The sequence below is a fragment of the Strigops habroptila genome, chromosome 10, assembly GCF_004027225.2.
Source record: "Strigops habroptila isolate Jane chromosome 10, bStrHab1.2.pri, whole genome shotgun sequence".
Taxonomy (NCBI): Eukaryota; Metazoa; Chordata; class Aves; order Psittaciformes; family Psittacidae; genus Strigops; species Strigops habroptila.
The window spans coordinates 16,823,778-16,851,456 of record NC_046359.1 but is presented as its reverse complement, the minus strand read 5'-3'; the positions used below and the strand labels follow the sequence as shown (position 1 = coordinate 16,851,456).

Below are 27,679 nucleotides of genomic sequence, written 5' to 3'. Positions count from 1 at the left end.
AGAACACATGGTATCTCTTATGCAGAAATGCCTCATTTCCGGAAGCTGTTTACAACGTTGCTCTCACTGAACAAGGATCTGTTAATGAGGACATCTTGTAGAATTTGTCTCAGAGAATCTCATATTCAGACTCAACAGATTTCACAGACAAAGAAATACTATCAACTCCATCAATGCAAGAAATTGGCAACAGGTACAAGGTTCATCCAGAATTGGGCCAGTGTATCTCATTAAAAATTTTGTCTAGAACTGCAAAAGTAGAAATATAATTCAAACATATTCATGCAAGAAGTGTCTAGAAACACTTTAATAGGATCACAAACCTCAATATGTTCATGATTTTGTGGCACTGGTAGAAACTGAGGGAGCCTTTTACTCAGCCAAATGGTGATGTCTCTGTTTGTATTAACAGCAAAGGGTTCATACCCTTCCTGTAAGCCACATATAGTGAAGTATTTTAGAGTGCTGACATCTTTTCCAAAGTTCATTCTTCCCACTTGAGATGGGCCCAGACTGCATACAGGTAGAAATCCTTAAAATAAGATGAAAGAAAGTGGGTTGTTGTCATGAACATCAGAGAACTGCTCTCTTCTATAACTCAATTTAAAATTATTTTTGGGGAGAAAAAAAAAACCAAACCAGAACAAACAAACAAACAAAAACCAAACAAAACCCACAAACAGCATAAACACAAGCAGTCTTCAATAACACATCACCTCTTGCATATCACCAAGTACCACGCCTCAAATATAATTCTGAAAAAAAAATTCTCAAATAGCCATAGAACTTTTCATGCAACACTCCGTTTACTTCACAGAAATCTAAGGGTACATCAGGGATTCCGACAATCAGATTTTGGTTAATCTCTCTGCTAAACTGGTAGAGTGTGGCCAATTTTATTTCAAGTCTTAGTACTTCAGATATTTCTCCTAAAATTCCATCAGTCACGGTATTTTGAGAGAACTTCAAGAATTACTCTAAAAATAATATAGTACTTGTCCATGCAGCTATAGTAGTGAAAAAAATTACAAATTCGCACCAAGTGCATGCTGTAGATTTTTTTTTTTTTATTAAATTTAATTAATTTTAAAGAATTGTAACGCTTTGTGGTTCTGGATAACGAGAAATGACAACATGATACTGTAGCTTCATGAAACTTAAAAGTAGTTCTGTTTTCAGCTGGGTTTTTGTTTCTGTTTGGTTTGGTTTTTTGGTTTGGTTTGGTTTACTTTTGAATCAGCTTCACATTTGTATGCATCTGCTCTCACTGCTTCATTAGCACAGGGAACTCACTTGTGACCCCTTCATACTTCTTTAAAAACTGGGTTTTGGCTTTTTGATTCAGGTTCAGCACCACAGTCTTAGAAACCTTAGAAAAGCTATTATTTCTTACTATTCTCCTGATTTTGAATTACCATAGCTACAAACTGCTTTGTGGATTCATTTGACCTAGCTATTAACAAAATGGGGGGTTTTGTATCAACAAGAATCATAAAGCTCTATTTAATTATTCTAGTTCATGTGAATGTACCAGGTATTGAACGGCATAAAGACAAAATACAACTAGAGTTCCTCACTTTTCTTTAGGCTGCACAGATGAAAAATGGCTTTAGAGCCATCTAGAGACAAAAGCAAACTCCAGAGTGCTATCTACAGGATTAATTGCTCACCAGATAAAAGATCAGCCTTCAGTATTGCCTTCGGAAGATTTTATTACAGATACACAAGATTGTTTATCATGTATATATGTATTAGGCACGATAAACTTAAGGACGCACACGATTAGTCATAAGTTCAAGTCCAGATTTTTATCTTCACAGCAAGGCTCTTAAATCACAAGGCATCAATTTCTCAGATAACATAGATGATTTTAGACATGATTTATGTCTATTCTGCTAGCACAAATCCAGTGAAAGACAATAATAAAGAATATTTTCCAGCAACAAATGGCACAAAATTGTATTATACAACACGTAACTAGGAAAGTTATATTTGTATATATAGACACATGCTGCTGGCCTACTAGACTAGGCTTCCTAGGTTTCCTGTTGAGTTAAAGGAAACTGTAAGGTACCGAAAAAGTTTTTAAGCAAAGCCAAAAATTAAATTCTATTTTCAATAACATTACAAATCTCAGCTCATGACTAAAGACAGCAACAACATTCTATGGACAACCTCCTAAATTGTTTGAGAGTGGATTTTCACAGAAACTGCATTAATCCTCACAATATCAACCAAAAAATGAAGTAAGACTTTCTATAAGCCACATAGGTATATGCAGCCTAAAGCAAGTGCTTTCTCTGTCTGAATCACCTCACCATTTAATGTATAGCACTGAATTTTAGAATCTTATGAAGAGTTCTGCTTTCCACATCTCCAAAAGGATATAACAGATCTGCAAAATGGCCAACATGAATTAAACTGCTCTCTTATCAGCAACAATTAGAGAAATTAGAATAATTCAGATGCAATTAAAAATTATTAAGGGGGTATGATACATACCCCCATTATGAGTTGTACAGAGAAGATGAACAGTAAATAATTCTCAGTGTCTTTCATAAAAGAATTACGACCAAAGAAACTGCTTGGTAGCAAGCTTCAAAACAAAGGGAGGAACTTCCTTATACACCACACAGTAATGCTGTGAAATTAACTGTCACATAGCATCATGGATGCTAAAAGCTCACATGGATTCAAAAAGTGTTTAGACCTTCACATGGGAAGGGAAAGAATAAAAAAAAAAAAAGACAAACAAAACCCAACCAAATAAACAAACAAACAGAAAAGAAAAAAAAAAAAACCACCACAAATACAAACCAACCTCAAAAACATCAGGGCTATTCAATACAAACATGCCATGTTTGCCTCAGAAAGCTCCTGAACCAGAAACCACTGGAGGCTGGGTAACTGCATTACAACCTGCTTATCCTGTTCCGACATGTATCTACAGGCATTTGATATCTACTGCTGTTGAAAACAAAATAGCGACCTAACTAGACTTTTGATACAAATACTGTTATATTTTCCTAAAAACCACAGAGGAACAAAAGCTTGAAAACAAAAAGTGTTCAAAGACAAGGAGATGTAAACTGATCAGTTGTGAACATGCCATATCTATACATATGTCTATATTTATTTATATATTTTTATATTTATGTATATGAGCAATTGTTTCGTGTTTCTGCACAGGTCAAGTATTTCATGAAAGGAAGTAGCAAGCTCTATCTCCAGCACCTTGGAAATTAACAGATAGCCAGTTCCTCTTTATTACAGCCCTCAAAACAAGTGCAAAATAATTGTTTTACAAAACAAAAAAAGCAATAGCAGCTGACATTATCAGCAGAATTTGGTAAGCATACATTATAGAAAGAGCTGATTAGATAATCAGATGCAGTCCAAAATCCAAGAAAAGATGATCAACTCTATTCATGAAGATTAAGATACATACATGACAAAAATCTAAATCAAACAGGCATATTTAAAATATGTAAAATATTTAAAGTATTACTAATATTTGCCCCTCCTAAATAGAATGCACAGAAACTGCTAATTCTCCTACCTATGCCTTTTCCCTGTGGGCTCAGGAGAAAAGATCTCACAGATTCATTCTTAGACATGAAGCAAATATTTCACACATACACACAAGTAAAATGTAAATTGGTGTTTGCAAGATTGCCTGAAAGAAAACAAAGAAACCCAGAAAAAAATTCCTACACAGATAAAACTTCCATTGATGTTCTTATTCAGTCTAGTATTCTCCATCAATCCTTGACTGTAGCCAATATGGAATCAAGATCACAATCTCTCTCACTAATACAAATTTAATTGATGCCAGAATGGCACTGTACCTGTAGCTAACACCTTGCAAGTATTCATAATTATACAGTAACTGTTGCTCTGTATGAATGAAATATAAACATCAGTGCCAGTCCTTATAATGGCAGCACTACTTTTGTCTCTGGTGAAATTCTGCACTGATTTCCTAATGATATAGTTGTCATAAAAAGGTCTTTCAGGGGATTTCCATTCCTGGTAAACATACAGCTTCTCATCTTACATGTAGTGTGCTGGTAAGGCAGTTACATGTTCTACTATGGAATAAAAACTAACTTTCATTACCATTCTTTAAATGAGTATCCAGCCATTTTAGATGTGATATGTCAGAGATCCTGCATAGCCCTTGCATGCTGGAGGCTACATAAAAAGATGACATGGTTTAGGGGGAACAGTTGGGCTTTATGATCTTAAAGGTCTTTTCCAACCTAGTTGATTCTACGATTCTATGATTTACCCATGACCTGACTCTTAGTCTCCACATGCACAACTGGCCTATGGAGCAAAACTTTTATTTTACTGTATGACACAGAAAACCAAGTAGAAAGACTTTATCACTACCATCAGAAAAGTAATTCTCTAACATTGTCTGTCATATGTGGCAAAAGCATGGGACAGCAACACTTTGTATAATGTTCCCTACCTCCAAGAATATAAAATGAACCTCCTGATGCAATTTGTCACTCACTACAAACAGTTCATGCTCAGAGATCATGAGTTGACAAGTGTACTTGTTTGTATCTACAGTGTGAAATTTCTCTTACACAAATGCACAATAATATGCAATTATGGCTGACAATCTACTGAGATGGTATCTCACAAATTAGTCTGCCATAATCCCAAACAGCTTCTCTTGTTGTTAGTACAACCTAAGACACAGTACATGAGCCTTAAAGCTGGGAGAGTGCCACATTCCCTTTACACTGTTCCTAAGTACATGAAAACTACAGGATTGATTTATAGTCAGACTGTCTTTCAAAGCAAGACACTGGGCTCTAATCAGAAATTCTATCTTTTTTTTCTAAAGCAAAAGGTCTCTTTCTGCAGCAGCACATGGCATGCACACAATTCACAGAGAAGTGACCTGCAGAAAGATCTCAATACTCTTAAGAGCCATTAACAAAACCAAACTATAAAAGAATGACAGCTCTAGAAAAGTCATGTTTAATTTGGGTGTTACATACATGCATTTGTATATACACACACATACATATAGATGCCCCCCTGCCACGAATGGCATATGGGATACCTGTAATATTTACAAGTATTGATTGGGAGTTATTAAATCTGAGATACATCAGCACATTCCTTTGAAAACAAAATAAGATACTTTATTTCAAAGGCAAGCTCTTTTCAAAGACAAAAGGATCTTAATGTGAATTATAAGGATATTGTGAAAAATCTGAGAGGCTTGATGCTGACATTAAATCTTTGACATGGATACCAAGGCCTTGGGGCTCCATGTCAAACCAGGAACTAATTTAGCAGTTTCAGACTCAACAGAGATCTGTTTAATTCTGAACCTGCAGCTAGAAACAAGTACCACAAAAATTACATAGTGATTTCATCAACTTTGAAATTAAAATAGTGGTCGAACAGGCTACCCTCAGAATTTCATGGAATTCCAGTTTCTCTCAGAATCCCTCATTCCTCAATGGGATTATACTGCCTAATATATGAAAAACAATCATAATTTAAAGGCATCAGGATGATTTTACGTCTACACCACCTACGGTAAAGCCAAGTCACCTCATCATGTTATCACAGTATCTAAAGAAATCTGAAGGCAGTAAAGCTATGGGCATGATTCCAGGAAAATTTCATTTTAATTTCATTTAAAATTTCATTTTAAATGAAATCAAATCATAGAATCACAGAATGGTTTGGGTTGGAAGAAACCTTAAAGATCATCTAGTTCTAACCCCCCTCCTATGGGCAGGGACACCTTCCACTAGATCAGGTTGCTCAAAGCCTCATCCACCTGGCCTTGAACACTTCGGGGGATGGAGCAGCCAAAACATCTCTGGCAACCTGTTCCAGTCCCTCACCACCCTCACAGGGAAGAATTCCTAATTTGGTATATGGCAGAAGAAGGAAAAAAAAAAAAAAAAAATATATATATATATATATATATATAAAAATTCTTCTCCCAAAGCACTCCTGGAAGTAAAATACTCTGAAACCCACATAAAAGTGGTTAAAATTCAAGCAGGGAACTGCTTAATTAATAGGTATAAGATTCATATTTCCCCTGGGAATAGGGATCAGTAATCCATAAATATCATTTGCAGCTTTTACTGTTCAAAAAAATTGAACCCTCTCTCTCAGACACAGATGTATAATAAATATGACAGAATATATGTACTTATGATAAATGAACTTATGATAAATGAAAGGGAAAGATTAAAGCTTAAAATATTTTTTTTACATTACCACAGAGCAGAAATTTTAGACAGTTATTCTACATTAATGTACTTTCTTACACTTTTATTCACACGCAAGTATGTAATTACATTTATAAACAAAAATACTTTTGCGATATAGAATCAATCTGGCACCTGACACAATCTCGATCTTTGCCACCTTTTGCAATCTCCTAAGCTATGGCTTCACGGTAAACTAAAACCTGCTTGTAGACTCTGCACCAAGAACAGTACAACAACAGGTACAAAATTCAATCTGCTGATTTAAAAATAAGTAAAAACTTTAGGAGGCTAACTTTTTACCAGCTGGATTTATCCCGGATCAGGTGTCATTTCTGCTCCCAGAGCTAAAACATAACCTTAAAGCTGGCTCAAGGTTTATATTCTACCATATGTTCTCCCTAATTTGACAGAAATTTGGTACTGCTTCAGTACTTGATCTAGATAAAATTTGATGTCGTTGCCCTTGGCAGCAGGGGTTGGACTAGATAATATTCAAAGGTCCCCTCCAACCCAAACCAGTCTATGATTCATTCTATGATTCTGCTATATCAAATAGTGACCTGCTGCAGTACAGATGAAATGTTCAAGGTCATGAATTTGCAACCTCAGACACATCGCTGCAAAATAGTGAAAAGGTCTGATCAGAAAAGATGGCTTCAAAGTTCACCACAGAAAAAGACCTTGCCTCATCCTCACACCCAGCATACCTCCTTTCCAAAGGCTTAATACTAATCAAGAACAGCAAAGGATGAGGCATAGCTCCCTAGAGAGAGGAAAGGGGGAGAAGACAAAAAAAAAATAACAAAAAAACCCCAACAAAAACCCATCAACAAAAACCAAACCAAGCCAAAAAAAAAAAAAAAAACCAAAAAGAAAAAAAAACCAACAACAACAAAACACAAAACAAGAAGCACATGATGTTAAAGGGAAGACAGAGCAAAAAACGGGCAACACACTGTATTACAGTACTTACCGTCACCAACCTCAAAGTCCTTGAATGCAAGTTCTGACCCTGAGTCATCGAGCAGGATTTCACCATTTAAGGTGAACATCATAGTGTGCTCATTCATGTCAACCATACACCCAACAACATCTCCTGCCAACCATGGTCGGCCAAAATGCTCATTACCTTGATGCCACCGCTGTGCCTGAAAAGGATTTAGAAGAATTTCAAAGAGTAACAGTGATTATGTGTGTGTTCCTCTCTCCCCTACTGGTACAACTAAAAACTAGCCCCCTCGATTAAGATGGCACTTAAATTAACACTTTCACAGCAAATCATTCCAAAACAATGTCTGTGAGTGCTCCAAGTTGACTTTGAAAATGGAAATCCAACAATTAACTTCCTGCAAACACCCCTCACACGGGTATTGTAAAACGCTGCTCAGTGAGCTGACAGGTAAAATTACTATTTCAATATTTTAGTAACAAGAGAATAGCTTATTTTTCTGCAGAAGCTCCATGAAAGACTTGTACTGAAAATAATGTGCTATCAATTACAATGTTAAATAGCTGCTTTACAAACTTGTTTTAAGCAATTGCTTTTATTTAATCTAGTAGCCTATAAATTCACTGCTTACAAACAAACTTTGTTTCCTTAAGTATAATTCTAAAAATGTTGTGTACAAAATAAATAAAACTTCCTGTCATACCAGATTTTGGAATGAACAGAATTTTCTGTGGATGGGACAAGCACTCTGAGTTTCTGATATATTCCAGAGCAGCTGAGGGCATGATTAATGATTCGTATGACTGACCTTCAAAAGTCAAAGACCGCAAAGGCTTTGAATGGGGTCTTGGATTGGAATTCAAATAAATAAACATCTATTAAGAACTATTGTAATACGCATAACATAAAGCAGTGTTACTAACAAATAGGTTCCCTATTCATATATTCCATCACAAGTAGATTTTTAGCCCCTGTATCCATCATGAAAATCCTAGAAAAAAAATGAGCCTGTCTATTTATCACAAAGATCAAAAACTTTTCTCCAATCAAGAAGAACCAAGGAGAGAATTGATTAAAATCAAAGACAACAAAATATCTTTCTGGATTTAGACAGAAAGTTCAAACCCTGACATTCAGAAGACAAAGTACTACACAGCTATTCTAGTAAAGACACAGGACTTGAATAGTTCACTCAAGCCAATCAGATATTTTACAACAACAACTTTTCAGTTCTCATTTTAATGCATCTTCTCATGTAATACAAGACTGGGAAAAAATCCAACAACATGAATAAAAAACATCTTGAAAACTTGATCTGATGAGGAACAGCCAGAAATACTGTTGATTTCTATTACATATTGTAAGAGTAATAAACAAAATTAATTCCAGCAACAGATACAAGAAACATTTTGACCTGAGCCATCAGTAGCCTTAAAACCAACTATGGTTTGGATAGCAGTTGCACTTACCTTCATAGTCAAATAAAAGGTTTTAATGAGACATTTAATCTATTCTGATTAAAATCAATAACACATAGTTTGTTTTCCTATATATTTTTACTACATTTCAATCTGTCATTGTCTCATACAGAGTTAAAGTGGAGAAAAAAAATTACTGTTTCTATCATACTTCATTTACATTAAACTGTAAGGATTTCAATGAAAACCTAAGTATGCTCTTCATAACTTTTACATTCCTATAAAAAACTTGTATCAAAGTTTGCCTCAAATTGTTACTGCTAACAATTTTAACCATGTCGTCCCCTAATGACACTTCTTATGGAGAGAACAACCAAGCAAAAATTTAAAGAAATGATTCATAGTTAATTACAGCTCTGCCAGTACACTGGATTTGTGTAAGTCACTTAGATTTTCAGTGCTTTACATATACCGCACAAACACTGTGAAGCTGTGAAAAAAATAGAAATGCCAAACCCTGCTAATTAATTTTCAGGTGACATTTATCCTCCTTATTCCACCTAGGCCTTCTGTAGGAGAGGATGGAAGCTACTTGATTATTGCCAAAGAGAAGTAACTGCTTGGCTGGAGAAGAAAGAGTTAAAGAAGAAGCAAAGTACACTGTGTGATTAAGCAGAGCAACCCAGGTGGACAGAAGCAGGAGAACAGAAAGATAAGGAACTGGTTATTTTAGGACTATTTGTGAAACAACGAAGCATGTTAGAAAAAACAAAACAGTAAACCAGGAACTAAACATGATGTGCTAAAACTAGCTTGGTATAAAAGGTAGAGCAACAGGGTAAAAATATCTTTTGCTAGAATAGTATAAAAGCTAGAGCAATAGGCAATAAAGTGATTTGCTGCATAAAGATGCTCTGAGTCCGTGCTGTTCGTACGCCACAGCCCTCAAAGAGAGAAAAAAATTCATAAAACAGAAATGAAAGAAGAGAAGGCAATTATGTTGAGACACTGACACATTAAATAAGATGCAAAATTAAAAATTTTGCAATCATTTATATTATTATAGACAAATATATACAAACCTTAAAGCCATCGAAAACAAAAGCTTCTTCATCTGAGCCTAGTTCCTGATCTGGCAGACAACCTGGCCTGGTCCAGCCAACTCTCATGTCTCCTGCCGTAACTGCCTCGAACTCAAAGTACCACTTCCCAGCCTTCACGGCATAAGTCTTTTCTGTGCGGAAGATCCTGAATTTTTCCATTATCCCACTGCACACATCCAGTCTCATCGCTGTAAGGTTTAAAAAATTTTAAAAAGTAGAGAAAAAACACAACACACAAAGTACTCTATTTAACTACTGACAAAATGAAGGCAGTGAAAACGAAGGAATCCCTTTGAGCATAGGCATGAAAAGAAGAATGTGCCTGCAGAACAGCCTTATGGGGAAAGCACCCTTGCCAGTTCTGGGGAATCAGCACACTCGGGTACCTCTCAGAAATGACTCTACACTAATTCATCTAGTGGGGGATGGGGGAGGGTCCACATTTCCAATATTATCTTGAATAGCCTATAAGGTCACATCCCTCAGAATTTACTATCACTTTTCATGCCACCAAATATCTGACTTCAGTTAGGTCAGGCTCATGAAGTTTCCTGTAAACAGCTCTGAACTCTCTGCCATATAATTCTTTATTACTAAATTTTTATTTTTGATGGTCTACACGATTATTGCCTTAAAAACACTTCTGAAGACCCTTAATACCTCACCTATATAGATGAATCACCAAAAAGCATGGAAACTGAGAATTTGTCGTCTTTTTAGATTCTAAGTAACCTAATGCTTTCTACATTCTAAGCAACCCCAGAAGTAAAGCTGCTGTGGGAAGCCAGTAAGTAGTAATATTAATAAAGCATAAAAATTATGCTGCAGAGCTTTGTAAATCAATGTTTAAAATAAAATTAGAATGGAGATGCAGACCACCACTAGAGGGCTCTAAATCCTTTACTAACAGTATGGATTTTGGCTGATGAAAGACGATCCCTATGACATTGTCCTGGTTTCAGAGGGATATAGTTTTCTCCCTTTTCTTCCTTTCTTCTATAGTTTCTTTCTACCTAGTAGCTGGTACAGTGCTGTGATTGGCTTTAGTCCGAGAATAATTGTTGATAAAACCCCAATGTTTTTAGTTGTTGCTGAGTAGTGCTTACCCTAGTCAAGAACTTTTTGGTCTCTCATGCTCTGCCAGTGAGGAGGGGCACAAGCAGCTGGGAGGGAGCAGAGCCAGGACAGCTGACCTAAACTAGCCAAAGGGATGTTCCATGCCATAGCACATCATGCTCAGTACACAAACGGGGGGGGGAGTTACCTGGAATGGGACAATCACTACTTAGGGATGCGCTGGGCATCAGTCAGCAGATGGGCAATTGTATTGTCCATCACTTGTTTTTATTTTTATTCCTCTTTCTCTCCTTTTCATTAAAATTATTGTTATTTTTACTGTTAGTATTAAATTATTGAACTTTAGTTCAAGTATTATACTGTTCTTGTCTCGACCCATGAGTTTTGCCTTTTTCTGTTCTCCTCCCTATCCTACTGGGGGACAAGGGAGAGTGAGTAGCTGCATGGTAGTTATTGCCGACTGGGGCTAAACCTTGACAGACATGTTTTATGCATCTAAAAATCTTGACAGGGTCATAAACTGTGAAATCTAAACCCTCAAAATGAGTATAAAAACCTTTTGCTGCATGCAATTCCAGTCTTTGTTTAAGAAAAGCCAGTTTGCGGGACTATGTTCTACAAGTCCTTTCGTCTGGGAATTTTTCAACAGGATTGGTGACACCTTTCAAATACTAGGATTGAAATTGTGTTCTTTACATTTCATTAGTAACCCTATGCACAGAACTAGCTCAAGGATCTCTGCACCACAAGGAAAAAAACAAATTTTTCCTGCAGTTCATTCCAAAGGAAAGGCAGGGGGGCATATGTTTCTCAGAGCTGTAAATGAGGAAACAGGATTAATATTATTCAGTGGGATTTGGAAGAGATTGTAGGAAATGAGTGTGCTTTGTCTCCCTCTCACCCGACATCACTAGACAACACCTTTGCCTTCATAAGAGGCAAAATCCTCCTATACCAGTAAACCCACCTTCCCAGAACCAAGCAGAAGCGACGCTCACTTACTCTGCACAGCATCTCCTTCCCACAGTGGGAGGGGAAGAAATTATGAGATTATGTGTCAGCCTTAAACTCTCCAGACTAGGCATAGGCAGATTCAACAGTAAGACATGGCATTTTGCCACCAACACAACCTAGTCCACTAAAAAACATTGTTTTGCCCTTTTAGCAATCCAGCCTTGTTAAACATTCATAGTATCAGTGATAACTCAGATTTAAAGTGTAGTTACTAGCAGCCTTTCAAAAAGCTAGGAATCAGAGCAGGTACGTGCTTCGGAAAAGAAATCGAAAATGGCAGGTTCCATCTGTACATGTTTGGTATGAGTTAGATCTGAAGAAATGCTTTACTGAAGGTCTATGGTCTAAAGAGGTCCAAAATTTAACAATACTATCACTATATACAGCAAGAAAAATAATCATTCATTAATCAATATACCGATAGGATATACATGTATAAAATGCAACCATGTATTTTATTCCCTGGCATAAGATCATACATTAAGCAAGATGATAAACATGTTTTCCTGATTTACTGTGTTTCAGGGCTGTCTTGTAGTATTCACAATCCTGATTTAAATTGCTTAAGCTTTTAACATTGATTAATCATATGTGAAAGGGAGAGGAGGAGAGAGAAAAAGAGGAGCAAAATTAATCACCATGATCTTGATCAGGAGCTTCCAGGTTGTAACCATAGCCTAGAAGGGTGCGGACTGCTTCCCGAAGACTGTCTTTGTTTGATTTCTTTGTTCGATCATCCAAAAGAGCGTAAGGTACAAGGCGAGGATTTCGTCGATTTTTCACATCCTGCATAAGTATGAAAAATCAATTCAATTTCAGAAATTGTGCTTTGTCTTAAAAACAAAATTGTGCTACAGTAGCAGTAGCTATTTATACCAACAGAAATCATGGAATTGCAAATACAGCAAGGATTCAAAGATACTGCAATAGTCTAGAAAGTCATAACAAAGGAAAGTAATACACAAATAAACAAAACTCTGTGGCTTATAGCTGCTTTCATTTGCCATCAAATTTACTTAACAGGAGAATAATACAAACAACAAGAACAAGGATAAATGCAAAGAGTTTGACTGGAAAGTCAAACAGATTGTATTTTCTATAGCGTTTATAAAGCAGCTGCCGTAAGAAGTAACAAGTACGTAACTAGAGACTACAGAGACTTTACTGTACTGCAAATATATAGGGTTTTTAAGTATAGTATGAAACAGGATCTATAAAACCCCTAATAAATAAGATAAAACCAAATTAAATAAACACTGCTAGTAAAAATATTAATAAATATGTGAATAATAATGAATAATGAAATAGATAATAAACCCATGCTTTACTATGTCAAATACTTAAAACATATTTTTCCAAAATAAAGGGTAATGGTAAGAATGTGTGCTTAATGTGCAGAATTTTTGTCATAGGTAATTTAATGTAACCTCTCTTCCAGCTGAAACTAATGTATTGATAAGGTTTGATCTGTGTATTTTAGGTTTATTAACACGACATTGATTAGGTTCTACTGCAGAGCAAAATTAAATTACTTGAAAGCACTGTTTGACTAGCTTATTTAAACACCTAACATAATTTTACTGACTAACAGAATTGGTTTTTTTGTCTGCATTTTATTCTCACATCCTGTCAATATTTGTTGGCAGTGAGAGAAACCATACAAAGAACTATGCTCTTCCTAACATCTTATTAAAAAACAAAAATAAAAATTAAAGTCTGGACATTTAATGATATACTTGGTCTTTGTTCTCTTGGGTACATATACCAAAGATATTGAGCGGCTTTGATTATTGGTCAGACTTATTAAGAAGGGCAAAAATAGTGCCTATTACTTTAGAAAGCAGTGCCCACAGTGAAAAGATCTTACTTCTTTTATAGCATTAGAGTTATACTTTTAAGAATGTATGTGGTTTTCATTCTACCTTTACCGGCAGGAAAGAAATGGCACATCCATTCTGACAAATACTTGCAGGCATATTTTGCTGTCCTTTAAATGCTTAGATCAAGGCTACCTGCCTTTTGCCTTATCATGGTGAACAAATATTAAAGTGCAGTTATTAATTAGGGCTTGATAAAATCAGGTCCCACCAGTGATCATTCTACAAGAAGAAATATTACGGAACAAGCATTACCTATATGCTAAAAGGACTAACATAAAAATAAAGATAATGCATTGCTGGGACAAAAATTACACCATATCAACTCTAGTTATAATTAGAGAGAAGGGCACTGACAGGGCCAACACAAGGACTACTTTCCATATTTATTGCAAAACTCTGAAATTGACATCCCTTTTTTCAATTATTTTATTTGGTAAATGTGGAAAAAGCCTGCTTCCAGAACAGAATGGACCTAAAAGATGTTGAAGTAAATATTACAAGGAATTATTTTTTGATATAAGAATATTCTCATTAACATAAGAGATGAAACACCATGGCTTTAATTATTTGTGACAGAAAGGACATAAAAAGAGAAATAATTTCCTCTGAAACACTGTATATCCAAAAGATATTACAACATACTGTGGTAAAAATATGAAACAGAAGTTTGGAACAACAATTATGTAACTTCTTATCCATGATATTCAGTTAGACTAATGCACTGCTAATTGCCATAGCAACCATTAACATACGTTAACATACAGGCAATCAGCTGATAACAAGGTATGATAATGGAATATAGTATAAGTACTTTTAAAAACGCTTACGCACAAAATCAGAGTGAGAAAAAAAATTTAAAGACAAAGAAATCATAAATATTAAACAAACCCAATTTTACAGTGTTTTCCTTGGGTTTAATTTTATTCAGTATTGTGACCTTTTTCTCATTTGGCTATTTCTTTAAACATGAATAGGAGAAGGAATTTTTATTTTAATAATTTTGATCTTTTTTTTTTTTCCTAAGGTATGTCTAATTTTTTAATGTTTTACTTATTGTTGAATTAAGAACTGTTATTCTTACACTCATCCTAAGTTTTTGTACTAACGATCTTCTGCAAGTCTGTGGTTCAAGTGTAGCTAATCAAGAGAATGATCCTATACAGTGATTGAGCTTTGCACAGTCACAATCAAGTCAACAAGAAAACTGATTAGCTAAGAGCGGTAATTTTTATTGAGTACATTTGCAATGTGCACATAGACTTAATTCTTCCCATTCAGTATGGAAAATTTATTGTTTTGTAGTGTAGACTATTAAAAGAAGGAAAAATCAGGCTAAGTTTTTAATTTTTTTTTCCAGAATTTTCCTACTTTGTCAGTCTAATGCTTCATCAGAAGACTGTGTATAGAGTTTGTCTGGCAACTACTTGTTCACCACGTCATTTGAAAACAAAAGCAAAACATATCCTCCATAGATGAAAAATTTGAGCTTGTCAACAAGATTCCATTTCAAATGGCTTGAGCTGGGTAGCACACATGACAGTTATATAATTCTTTGGTTTTGAATTCAGAACCTATCATATCACAGAAAACAAAAAGATAAAAGAAAAAAGCCTATATATCTTATTATACAACTTTGTGTTCATATAACATAACACAAACGCTGGATTAGTCATTTAGAATTTGATTTGGAGTTACTTAAGTAAAAGAAAGCATTGCAACCATGAAAAGTGGGAATTCCTGGCAGAATGTGCCCTAACTATAAATGGAAAGAATAAATTATGTTAAACTGGTATGATGTAACACTGACCATGAAAAGTCAGTATTACTTTATACAGTGTACACTACAGAATTTGCTATATACAGTAAATGATAGAATCATTTCAACTGGCACACACATGCTTATTTGTAAGGTATAAATGGATTTGAAATAAGTGATAATTGGTCAACAATAGCACTAACTGAATAAAGCTCTTGAAAGTAATAGAAAAGAACTACAGAAAAAATAATTAAACACCCAAAACAACAAATATCAAGAAGCCTTTTAAAATTTCAATTACAGGTAATGAACACTGCTGCAAAATAATTCACAAAGGAAACACACTGGGAGCTGAGAGGTGTAGAATTGCATTCATTCATTTAGTATGTATGTGACGTGTAGATAACTGATCTAGCGCACTGGACCTAGCAACTGGTCTTGCAAACTGCATAGACAGATGCTATGTAAGAGTAAGAATGAAACAAGAAAAGCGTCCATACTGTCTACAGCAGTATAGAAAACCATAGTCAAATTCTATAAGCAGGTCTAAAAGAAGAACCCATTAAGAGATACAGCATGTGCAATAAAGTTTTACTCTTCAGAAGTAATTCAGTAACAAAAAAATAAAACCTCATCTAAACCTCTAAAAGACATCTGAAACAATAATGAATAATACAGTTTTCAGAGCTATAAATGTGACACTGCAAACCCGTACACTCCCGAGCCTTCCCAAAGCTCTGAGAAGTTCAGGAACAGCACGGATCACCAGACTAAAAGGAACAAGAAGACACCAGAAACATACATAAACAAGTGCCTAACAGTAAGAAAGACGGGAAAAGACTGAAAAGTAAAACCACAGACTAGAAAGAGTGCAGGAAAAATGTGATAATAATTTAATGGGATAAGTTTTGTGATTTGAAGTGTTAGAACTGTATAGATACATATACTGTGTGGTACTGAAATGATTTTATTCTCATAACCAAGGCTGTCAAATGACAAGCACAAAGCAAACGTATTTCAGCATGTATTCAGTGAGGCAGACATGCTGTTGTTCTCCTAGCTTCATTTGTACCATTAGAAAACACTCATTCCACAGCTGTGACTTGATTCTGCTTGCTGTCACATCCGTGGGTCTTGCAGTCTTCCACAAAGATTTCTGAGCAACTGCCACAACAAATGCTACTGGTGAACTTGCCAGCAATGCTGTCAGAAACCCGCTCAGTGAGCCACCGCGCAAGTGTGCCGCATATTGTATACACTGTGATAATTTACTAACACCACACATTTCATATCTTGTTATCCAGAGGTCTAACTTTTCTGCATTTATCATGGCAGCTCATGTTTAACCATAAACCATTAAAAATAAAAATTATTTTGTAAGGGAAGAAGGAAAAATATAATTATAAATTGCTATTTACTAAGTAAATAATTTCAAGATTCCAGAGTTGTCAGAACTGGAAAGCTCAATAAAGTCCTCACAAAACCATATTTTTGGCAACGTTAAAAAAAATATCCTAAATGTATCCACCCAAAGTGGAAGCTGTGTTCCTAACCTGGCATACTAGCAGTTGAGTTCTGTCCTTTGAAGTATGCGTATCCTTAGAAATATGCGTACAGCTTCCACCATCTTCACTAAGGACCACACCCATATGGAATGCCTGGAAGAATGTGCCCTGGCTATAAATGGAAGGGCATTTATACATCAGTATATTTATACATCAGTATAAATAAATAATGTAAAATGTGAGAGTGAGGTAACATAAGTAGTTTATACAAGGACAAGATACCCTTTTAGATATATTTAATGACAAGGTAAGTGACAAGCTTTCAACTTGTGATTTTCCCAATACATCCATATCTCCTCAGTCTGAATCTCCAGAACAGTACCTCTCTTGCACTGCAGCACTAGGCAGTCTAAGAAGACCAACTCTTGATCAAATAGGGATGTCATGCTTCCTACAAAAATATATTAAAAAAAAATCCCTACTTAAAAAGACCAAACTGTCTAGCATTTTGCTAGTAGTCAGACTCAATAATTGCTTCACAGTCCTAATTATCCTAGAACAGGAAGCACATCTTTTTTTTTTTTTAAGGTGCTCTTCACACAGTGAGAAGAACATTTTAGGTTGTCAGCCAATCCTGTAGGTTCATGCATAAACTTGAATGAGTTCTGAATATTTTCCATTCATTTGTGAGGATTTAGTCACAAATGCACCCTTTTATACTTCAATGCTATATTTCAATCAGCTTGTTACGAGAAATTTGCTAAGAATACCCCAGCAAATAAGTGAGGTAATTATGATAGGACATATATCAAAGGGGGGTCGGACCAGATGACTTTTCAAGGTTCCATCCAACCCGAACTATTCTATGATTCTATGAAAATCAGTACATGTAAAAAAAAACAAACAAACAAACAAAAAAAACCACCAAAAAAAAAAAAAAAACCAAAAACAAAAAAAAAAACCCAAAAAAAAAAAAAAAAAACGGCAAGCCCTCTCTCATTGCACAAATGTGATTATTTTAACTGACTTACATCAAGATTATACTGCTGTTCTGCCTGGATCTATTTCCATTCGTGTCTTTGAGAATTCACCATTTCCCCAGTTCAGAGAAGACCAACCCGCAGGCAACCACATTCTCCCTTAAAGGGACAGTGTCTAGTATTTTCATACTGATTGTGTGCTTGGTTTTCCACTTATTCTTACTCTTTAAAACATCCTTTTCAGCAGGAATACGTATTTTTCCTACCTGGTTTGCTTTTTGGGTTTTTTTTTTCTTCTGCTCCTTTCATGGAGCAGTAAGCTACTGTGCGTCTGTACTACTAAAAAATACTTGTTTGTGACCAGTGTCACCACAGCTGTCAGCACAGTCCTGGAACAGTATTTATCAATTAACTTGTGCTCCCTCTGCTGGCTGCCTAGTTGGCTCTGCAGCAACAGGACAAAAATACTCTGTGTAGTCAGTCATGCACAAAGAGCAGCTCTCTCTTGTTAAGAAAAAAATCCTGACAAGCAGTGGTGGATTTAGAAGAAGAAAAAATAATCTGGAACTTGGAAGGCATAACCAGTTTATAACGGTTAAGAAATTGTATATACAGGAACTACTTGACAGTATCCCTTTAATTTTTCATATTATATAATCATGAAAGTATATGACACTTATGATGGAACAGACCTACAAGGCCACCTAATCCATCCTACAACCACAGCAAGATTGCTGTTTACAATTGGGAAGTATGTTTACACCCTTCCGAACGATTAGTTCAACCGCTTTCAAACATCTGTAAGCTTTTTTCCCTTAGGAAACTATTTCATACCTCTGCAAGATCTGCTTATAGTATTATACAGTATAACATCATGTCATTTTATTACAGTACTGTAACATGTCACAGTAATATAATGGAATGACAAAATGTAGCCCGCAAAACAAACCCACTGTTGGAGTTAAGCAGAAGCACGTAGCAGTGTGGATAACAGCTAGCAGCTTGCCATGCGATATGTATGTCAGCTAAATGAGAAGCATCTTTGCACCGCATCCAGAAAGGAGCACCTTGCTATTACGCTCTCTTCTTTTGACTTTTAATGATTGGTATTTGTTATCTGCAAACTGTAAGCACTCTTGGAACTCAGTTGTCTGCCTTCTCTCCAGAAGAAAATAAACTTAATTATTTGAAAAGAGAGAAATAATTGAATTAAGAGAATATCAACATCAACACCACAGGCATGGCAGCTTTTACAACACATGGTATTGCTGGGAAAGTTTTCAAGGACATCATCTACCTGTATAACCATACGTGAGGCTACTGTAATTTTGTCTTCCAAGAATAAAGGGAGTAAAATATACTGCTGATTTTGTTGATCTGTTTCCTGAAGGTCATTAATATTTCTGAGCTCTTGGTGACTTTTAACAACTGTCCTCTGTTGAAAGCATAACTGTGATGCTGTTCACTGCACCACTGTGTAACATTCTCAACAACAGTGCTCTACTCAGCACAGAAAAGTCTCCAGTCAGTTTGGACGAATCAGGCCCAACAAAATGTTTGGAATCTTAAAGCAGAAGCACCAAAGACTGAAAAACGGTGATTTAAGTGGCTTTCCAACTTTGATTGTGATCAGCTTCTTAACGGGATCAGGCACTGCAGCTGTTTACTTTTAAATTCTCCAGATCCTTTTTTGCATGGCCATAATTGTTTTGGTAAGGAAGAACAAGAACAGTTCAGTACTGATCATATGACTAAGCCCAGTTAAGATTTAAAGCAGAAGCATTTGTTGAAGTCTCTTTCAGAGGACAACCTGGTAATCGAAATCGCAGCCCTATTCACACTGACTGCAAAAAATATCTCCGAAAACCTAACCAGGTGCTACCTAGTTTATTTTAAAACTTAGCAGATCTAAGTAATAATGATAACCTCTTTACATAATAACTTGTATTTGGCGATCAAAATGGATTTAGATACTTAATTTCTAATTGTCCAGTCAGACACCTTTGTGGAAAATGGGTAATGCTCAGTTCAATAATTATAAGACTAAGGGGTTTAAATCTATACCTGTATCTTCTACGAATTTTCTCACACTGGACTATAAATTTGTGTTCACTTACAATGTTGAGCTTTGTCACCCAGCAAGCAAGGCATATATTAAGAAGGAAGTCTAGGGAAGGCCTGATTTCCAAGGCTGGCCCTCATGAGGTATTTTAAGAGTTAGTAGATGAAATAGAGAGTTATTCAGTGAGTAGATCACAGGGTCCTCCTCTTTCCCTCTGCTCTCTCTCTCTCAGTGAGCCTCAAAACTGTCTCTTCACAAGGCCACAGTGGTTTAGATTCAACAGTAAGGTCTTTCCCCAGGCACAGCACCAAGAACATAAAACAAACTTCATGATTCTTCCAACATTAAGTTGAAGTGTTTAATTTTAGGTTACATCCCATACTAAATTTGTTTAATCAATATTTTTATTTCATTTTTTTAAACCAAACTTGTGGCCTGCAGCAACTCCACTGCCTTTTGGGACCCATAATAAAACTAATGATTTATTACTCTCACACCACACCGCTTAAAAAGCAGAACCATCTATGTCAGCAGGCACATTAAAACATACATAAAGACAGTGTATAAGCCCATTGTGTAGATGTAAAGGAGAAACTTTTTTCATTGCCACCCACTCCTACTATCTCTTTTTCTTATTCCCAATCCAGTAACCCTGGAAAAATCTCTGACAGCATCATTTAACTGCCTTTCTTACTTAATACCTAATTCAGAAGACATACAATTTAACTGCAAATTTGCTCCAATAAATACGATAAAATTATTTGTGGGTTTGGTTGTTTTCTTTTTCCCCAAAGATATACAGATATACAGGATACATTAAATTGACTTCAAGATCTAAGAAACTTTATTTACTACGTATGAGTTGTGGATTTAAATTTTCCCAACGCAAGCTAGAAACATGATTAGCTGAGATGCATTTGATTCCAGAAACTTCTTAACTACACTTTAACCAATAAATTCTGTTGCAAAACTAAACTTAATTTTGGGATATGTCAGAGTTCTATCAAAGCTGTAACCATTTCCCAAATTTCATTCATTTCACATCTCCTGATTGGCAAGAACCTGTATTGAAAGTGTTTGGCTTCTGGGAAAATAAAAAATATGGAAGGCATGGTGTAAATTATTGAGTGCCTTCTTTAACATATCAGAACTATTTCTTTTGAGCATCTAGAGATATGCAGACTCTTATTCTAGAAATGAATTGTGTACTACCTCCATACACAAAGGATTAAAATAGTGGGATCAAAATGAATTAACCTGCATGACCCACCTGACAACAGATAATCATCACTTCTGACACTTCTCATGATTAATATTCTGCCAAAAATGTTAACAATACTTCCAAGGGCTACCTTCCCTTACTCTAAAGTGCAGTATTAGGGGAAAATTTAATCCTGTTGTAAGCAGGGGAGTTGCACTAATACTGACTTATATTTAGTGTCAATCTAGTAAGGGATATTACATACATTCCAATCTGCAAGAAAAAGAACTGGCTCATTGTCTTCCTAGACCCAAATATGGAACATGGTTTTCCTAAATAATTTACAAAGTACCACAATGAGAGGTTTATATTAAGATACTACAATGGATGATGCTGAAATGCTATATGTAGCATATATTTTGTCACAAAAATGTACTTTGCAGTATGTAATGAGATGAATTTAAGTGCCTAACTTAATATGTATATAAAACCATATTTTTTTTCATATACAGAAGTTTTGCAAGTAGAATGAATTTGGGTTTTATAGAAAAAGCAGAATTTGAAATGTGCTGAACTGTGTAACTAGAATTTCTGTGAAAAACAAAAGCACTGTTTTGTAGGCAGGAAAGAGCATGTACCTACTAAACAGCTGTTACTCACTTTTGCAAATTAATGACCTTTTATGCCCAGCACAAAACTATGAAAACAGATTTTTGTCCCCAAGAAGTGAATTTTCCTAAAATATCACTGTGATATGCTACCACACATTTAACAGAAGCGAAGACACCTTTCTCTACATAAAATTTAAAAATAATCACAAAAAGAAGAGAAAATATGACTCCTAGGGGAAAACTGATATTGTATCTGTCTTGAAAAAGAATATATTAGGCTCATTGTAAACCAATTGGTGTATTATTTTTAAGAAAACAAAGACCCTGAGTTTTGCTGTTAACAATCCACCAAGCTTAATTTTTACTCCCTTCCCTTATAACACATTGTGACACCTACCACATGGCATTTCTATTCACTGAAACAAAACCACTAAAGTAGGACTGGAACGTGGAGACTAACTTAACTATTCACAGTTAAATATGGCCTCTGCCAGAAATACAACACATTAGCAAAGTGATTACTAGAAGTTTACATTCTGATTTTCCTGGATAAACAAAATTATTCAATTCCCAGGACTGCAAACATTTAAATTGCTTCCCTACTGAAAGTCAATGTTTACATTTCTTAAAATACTAGAGCATATTAGCTTCCTGCATTCAATTTTCTCACCCTGAGATCCAGACAGCATACGAGAATATAGCACCAATTTTTTAATACTGCTTGTAGAAGTGTCTCATACTGCTAAAAGATTTAGCAGGATTGCTTTAACTGTGTATTTTTCCTTTCTTTGACTGACAGACTCATGTTCATTAGCTGCCACTTCTCGCCTTTGTATCCCCATTATTCCCACTTAACTGTGAAATATCTCAAGAGAGAAGTGTTTTTTCAAGTGACTGAAGTTAGCACTTACCTGCTGGATACCATATGTCCAGCCTTGCCTTATACGGTCCCTTGCCCACACATTGTGTGCATTCTCTGCTAGTTTATCTACCATAGCTTCTTGAGAGGGGGTCAGCTTGATAAAACTCAGATCCATGGGAGCAGGCTTATATCCACTCAACAACTGATAGCTGTCAAAAAACACAGAACTTGTTAAATTAATAAAATTAAATTAAGTAAGATTATAAAACAAATTTAAATGAATAGAAACTGCAAAGGAAAGTGTGACATATATGTAACTTATCTATATAAATCTGTCTTTGAACATTAATAATAATAATGCACTGACATATGATTTTGTTTCAAGCTCAACAGGATGAAGTGGCTGGGAATGAAAGCTACTCAAAATGGTATGAACTAAAAACATATTTAAAGTATTAGTACTTTCACATATTTAAAGTAGTAGATTAAGATGTTGTTTATCTAAATATTTTACAAACACTATTTAGTTTACCTCTGAGCACTTCACAATACTTATATAAATTCTATCATCTCCTACTGAAGCAAGAAAATACATTATAGGGATGTGAGACACACAGTAGGCCAAATGGCTTACTCGTGATCACATATGAATTCCATGTAATAAAATTTGTACTCATAATACTTCATACCCTAACGATCCTTCAAATTACAGAAGTAAACGTTTGAAATTAAAGCATGACTTAGAACAGAGAGACAGCTTCCTCACTATTTTTAGCACTCTTAAGAACAAAGTGTTGTTTACTTTTATGAAGTTGTTCCCACCAAATTATAGTAATATCCCACTTTACTTATAACCAAACCTTCCTTGATAAAGGACATAATGCATGTGATGAGAGATGCAGCACATCAAGACTTACTAAATTTACAACAAAACCCTATGACACTATGTGGCACCACCAGGGTGGTGGACACTGATAAGGGAAGGTGCAGGGGAAGGAGAGCAGGAAAAGGAAAGCAGGGGTGGGGGCAGATATCCAGGGGCTGTACTGGGTGTCTGTGCCCAGGTGCTGGTGGGGGGATGCTGCAGGGTGGCCTCCGTGAGTAGAGGCCAGCGCTGCCCTGTGCCAGACACAGTCAACTCCAAAAGGGACCTGCCACTGGCCAAAGCTGAACCCTTCAACCACACTGGTGGCACCTCTGGGAAAACATTTTTAAGAAAGTGCAAAATGCTGCACAAGCAGAGGGGAGTGAGGGGAAAAAGGTGTGAAAAACAGTCTGGCACACACCAAGGCTGGTGGAGGGGGGAATGAGGGTGCTCCAAGTGCCAGAGGTGGTGCTTCCCTGCAGCCCCAGAAGAGACCATGCTGGAGCCAGCGGGTGTGCCCAGCGTATACCGGAGTATTTCTCCTCAAGCATACTGACAAAACAAAGAGCTATTTTGGTCATAAAGAAAGGGGTTTGTAGAAAATAAACAACAATATTCTCTCACTGAAATTATATGTGCTGGGTTGTTTAAAGAATTGCTAGTTTAAATAATTGTATATTTTCTGTACAACTTTGTCATTTTCTTGTATTTTCTTTATTTGGACTGACAGAGAGAAATCCAGAAAAAGAAACAGTATTTATCCCCATTTATATTCTAAAATATTCAAATACTTTACAAATCTTAATTAATGTTTTTCCAAGACAACTATTCTAAAACCCGTTTAAACAAATTATTGATTGAAAACAATAATTGAAAACAAGCAAGTATTTAAGCAGGTTATCATCTATAAACATGAGGTTGGACCTTCCCTCAAAATTACCACATTAAAAAAGGCAGTTTAAAAACAACAATTCAAGAACATCAGTCCAAAAATTAACCATTCATATAGCTACCAGTCAGCAAATTTGTATTAGAGAATTAAGCAAGCAGTTGGCAGTTGTGCTGCTATCTCCCATGTGCCAGCTAACTGCCCTCATGGTTATCTCTCCTCAGGTAGCTGTGAAGTCTCTTCAGTGACATGAGTAAAACCAGGCAGTAATGGAAACAGCAAATCATACAGAATTAACATGTCTGTCAGGCTGGCAATTACTGTGTTCTTTCCTGTCACAGTCCCTTGCACAAGTGTTACATTGTGCATATAAAAGCTATGATAGCTGCAGCTATTTCAATAGAAGAGAGGGGTCAAAGAACCAGGGGTCTCAAAGGATGCTCTAAATTTATTCAAAGAGGATGTGCGTACTGTATTTTGGGATGCAAATGAATACTCATCAAGGATAAGTATCAACCGATACTAAGGAAAATAAAAAAAGCATATTGTGTGTACAAATTCATGTTGGAGACTTGTCTTTAGCTGCAGGCTGAAGTACTAGTTGAAACATGTAGTTAAAATCCCAGCTCCTCCCTGTTCATCTGCTCATCAGTATCTCACTGTTCTCACATTGCTCAGTATCTCTGCTAGCCTCATCTTAATATATATGTATAAAAGAACTATGTAACAATATTTCAGTGAATCACAGAAAACCTAAACTTTCTCTACACATCAGAATGTAAACATCTAAAAGAAAAGGTGTGGATGAAGGTTTGTGAAAGTTTCTGAAAATAAGTATGCATACATGCATACCCAAATACCAATAAAACTAGCATTATAAATATTGTTAAAATACAGTTTGCTTAACTCACACTTCTTAGCAAAAAGACGCTTCTGAATTTCAACTTACTTCTTTGGAAGCTTCATTTTTTTCACTTTTTCTTCAGCATGTTCATCAGCAATTCCAACATGGCAGCCTAATGCCAGCAGGGTTCTAGGACACAGAAATCAGAGATAAATTACTGCCAATGTTTCTATTTTCAGAATTGCTGCTGTGTATATAAATAGCATGACACAACAAATGAGACCTGTTGGAATGACGAAAGCGTAACATGGAAAGATCAACATCAGCCTTTTTTTATATGTAATAAGCTTTCTGACAATGTTAAGAAAACGACACTAGATGTTCCTAAAACTTTTAGTAAAACTATGAGTGGACTACTTCAAAACGGAACTATCTTACAGTTTATTGCATCTGTAAGTGGCATCAGTTGAAAGATTCCCTGCCCTTGAAACATTTCTGCCTTATAAAACTTATTCATACTGTTCTATATCAAAATCTTTTTATCTTATGTTTACTTCAAAGATAATGCAAACAGAAAAGGCAGGAAATGTTACTTGTTATCCATAGAAAGTGTCTTCTTTACGAAGAGAAGCTGTTATTCAGAGATTTTAAGTGGATTTTTTTTAAGACATGACTGGAGAAAGGACTGACAGCAGAATGCATGATAAGGAGACCAAAATTGCAATCTTCAGGCTCAGTATGGATGTTGCACATTAATCGTCTTCAGAGAAAAGGATTCAAGCTAGACATGGTGTGTCATGTACCACAAGACTTAGACCACAGAGCCTCTGACCCAAGCAGCCTATTCTGGCCTAACTCTGCAAGATGCAGCTCATTTCAGAAAACAAATCATAGAATCCTAGAATGGTTTGGGTTGGAAGGAACCTTAAAGCTCATCTAGTTACACCCCATCTAATTCCAACACCTTCCACTAGACCAAGTTGCTAAAAACCCCATCCATCCTGGCCTTGAAAAATTTGAGGGATAAGGCATCCACAACTACTCTGGGCAGCCTGTTCCAGTGCCTCACCACTCTCACAATAAAGATTTCTTTTCTAATATCTAATCTGAATCTAATCTGAATCTACCCTCTTTCATCTTAAAACAATTTCCCCTTGTCCTATCACTACATGCCCTTGTAAGAAGTTCCTCTCCAAATTTCCTGTAGGCCATTTTTAGATACCGGAAGGCTGCTGTAAGGTCTCACCGGAGCCTTCTCTTCTCCAGGCTGAACAAGCCCAACTCTCTCAGCCTGTCTTCATAGTAGAGGTGCTCCAGCCCTCTGATCATCCTCATGGCCCAAGTCTGGACTTGCTCCAATGGTTCCACAGCCTTCTTATTTTGGGGGCCCCAGCAATGGATACAGGTGGGGTCTCACAAGAGTGGAATAGAGAGTTAGATGGGCAGAATCATCTCCCTAGACCTGCTGGTCACACTTCTTTTGATGCAGCCCAGGACAAGGTCGTCTTTCTGGGTCGCAAACACACACTACCAGGTCATGCTGAGTTTCTGATTGACCAACAACTGCAAGTCCTTCTGCTCAGGCTGCTCTCTGCCCAGCCTGTCTCTGGGATTGCCCTGACCCAGGTGCAGGACCAACTTGGCCTTGCTGAATTTCACGAGGTTCTCAGAGGCCCTCTGGATGGCAACCTCCAGTTGTCAATCACACCACACAGCTTAGTGTCACTGGCAAACTTGCTGAGCGTGCACCCAATCCACTGTCCATATTAAAGATGTTAAACAGCACCAGCCCCAATACTGAGTCCTGCAGAACACCACTCGCCACTGGTTTCCACTTGGACATTGAGCTGTTGACTGCAATTCTGAGTGAGACCATCCAGCCAATTCCTTGTCCACCAAGTGGTCCATCCACCAAATCCATGTCCCTCCAGTTTAGAGACATGGATGCCATGCAGGACAGTGTCACATACTTTGCACAAGTCTAGGTAGATGATGGCAGTTCTCTTCCCTTATCCACCAATGCTGTCGCCACATCATATAAGGCCAACAGATTTGTCGGGCATGATTTGCCCTTAGTGAAGCCACATTCACTGTCACCAATCACCTCCTTATTTTCCATGTATTTCCATCCGTTCCATGACTGGCATGCATTCACCTGGGTCTTCTTTTTTTTCCCTTTTTAAAAATGAGGGTTATGTTTCACCTTTTCCAGTCAGTGGGAACTTCACTGGACTGCCATGACTTCTCGAATACAATGGACAGTGGCTTGTCCACTTCATCCACTGCTTCCCTCAGGATCTGTGGATTCATCTCATCACATTGCATGGACTTGTGCACCTGCAGATTCCTGACAACACTCTCAAAAGACTCTCTACATAACCTTACAACATGGTTGCTATATTA

At 36.4% G+C, this 27,679-nt stretch overlaps 1 protein-coding gene across 7 annotated transcripts in view; it reads right to left on the bottom strand.

Annotated features, from left to right (window-relative positions):
* The window catches only part of RYR2 (ryanodine receptor 2), a 375,228-nt gene that overhangs the window by 135,566 nt on the left and 211,983 nt on the right, over positions 1 to 27,679 (bottom strand). For all 7 annotated transcript variants that reach the window (XM_030499610.1, XM_030499611.1, XM_030499612.1 and 4 more), the window contains 6 exons: positions 25,382 to 25,465; positions 22,728 to 22,887; positions 12,460 to 12,607; positions 9,710 to 9,918; positions 7,234 to 7,408; positions 324 to 532 (listed from right to left, as the gene is read on the bottom strand). In XM_030499610.1, coding sequence (XP_030355470.1) covers positions 324 to 532; positions 7,234 to 7,408; positions 9,710 to 9,918; positions 12,460 to 12,607; positions 22,728 to 22,887; positions 25,382 to 25,465 — 985 coding nt within the window. The remainder of the gene's footprint in view (positions 1 to 323; positions 533 to 7,233; positions 7,409 to 9,709; positions 9,919 to 12,459; positions 12,608 to 22,727; positions 22,888 to 25,381; positions 25,466 to 27,679) is intronic.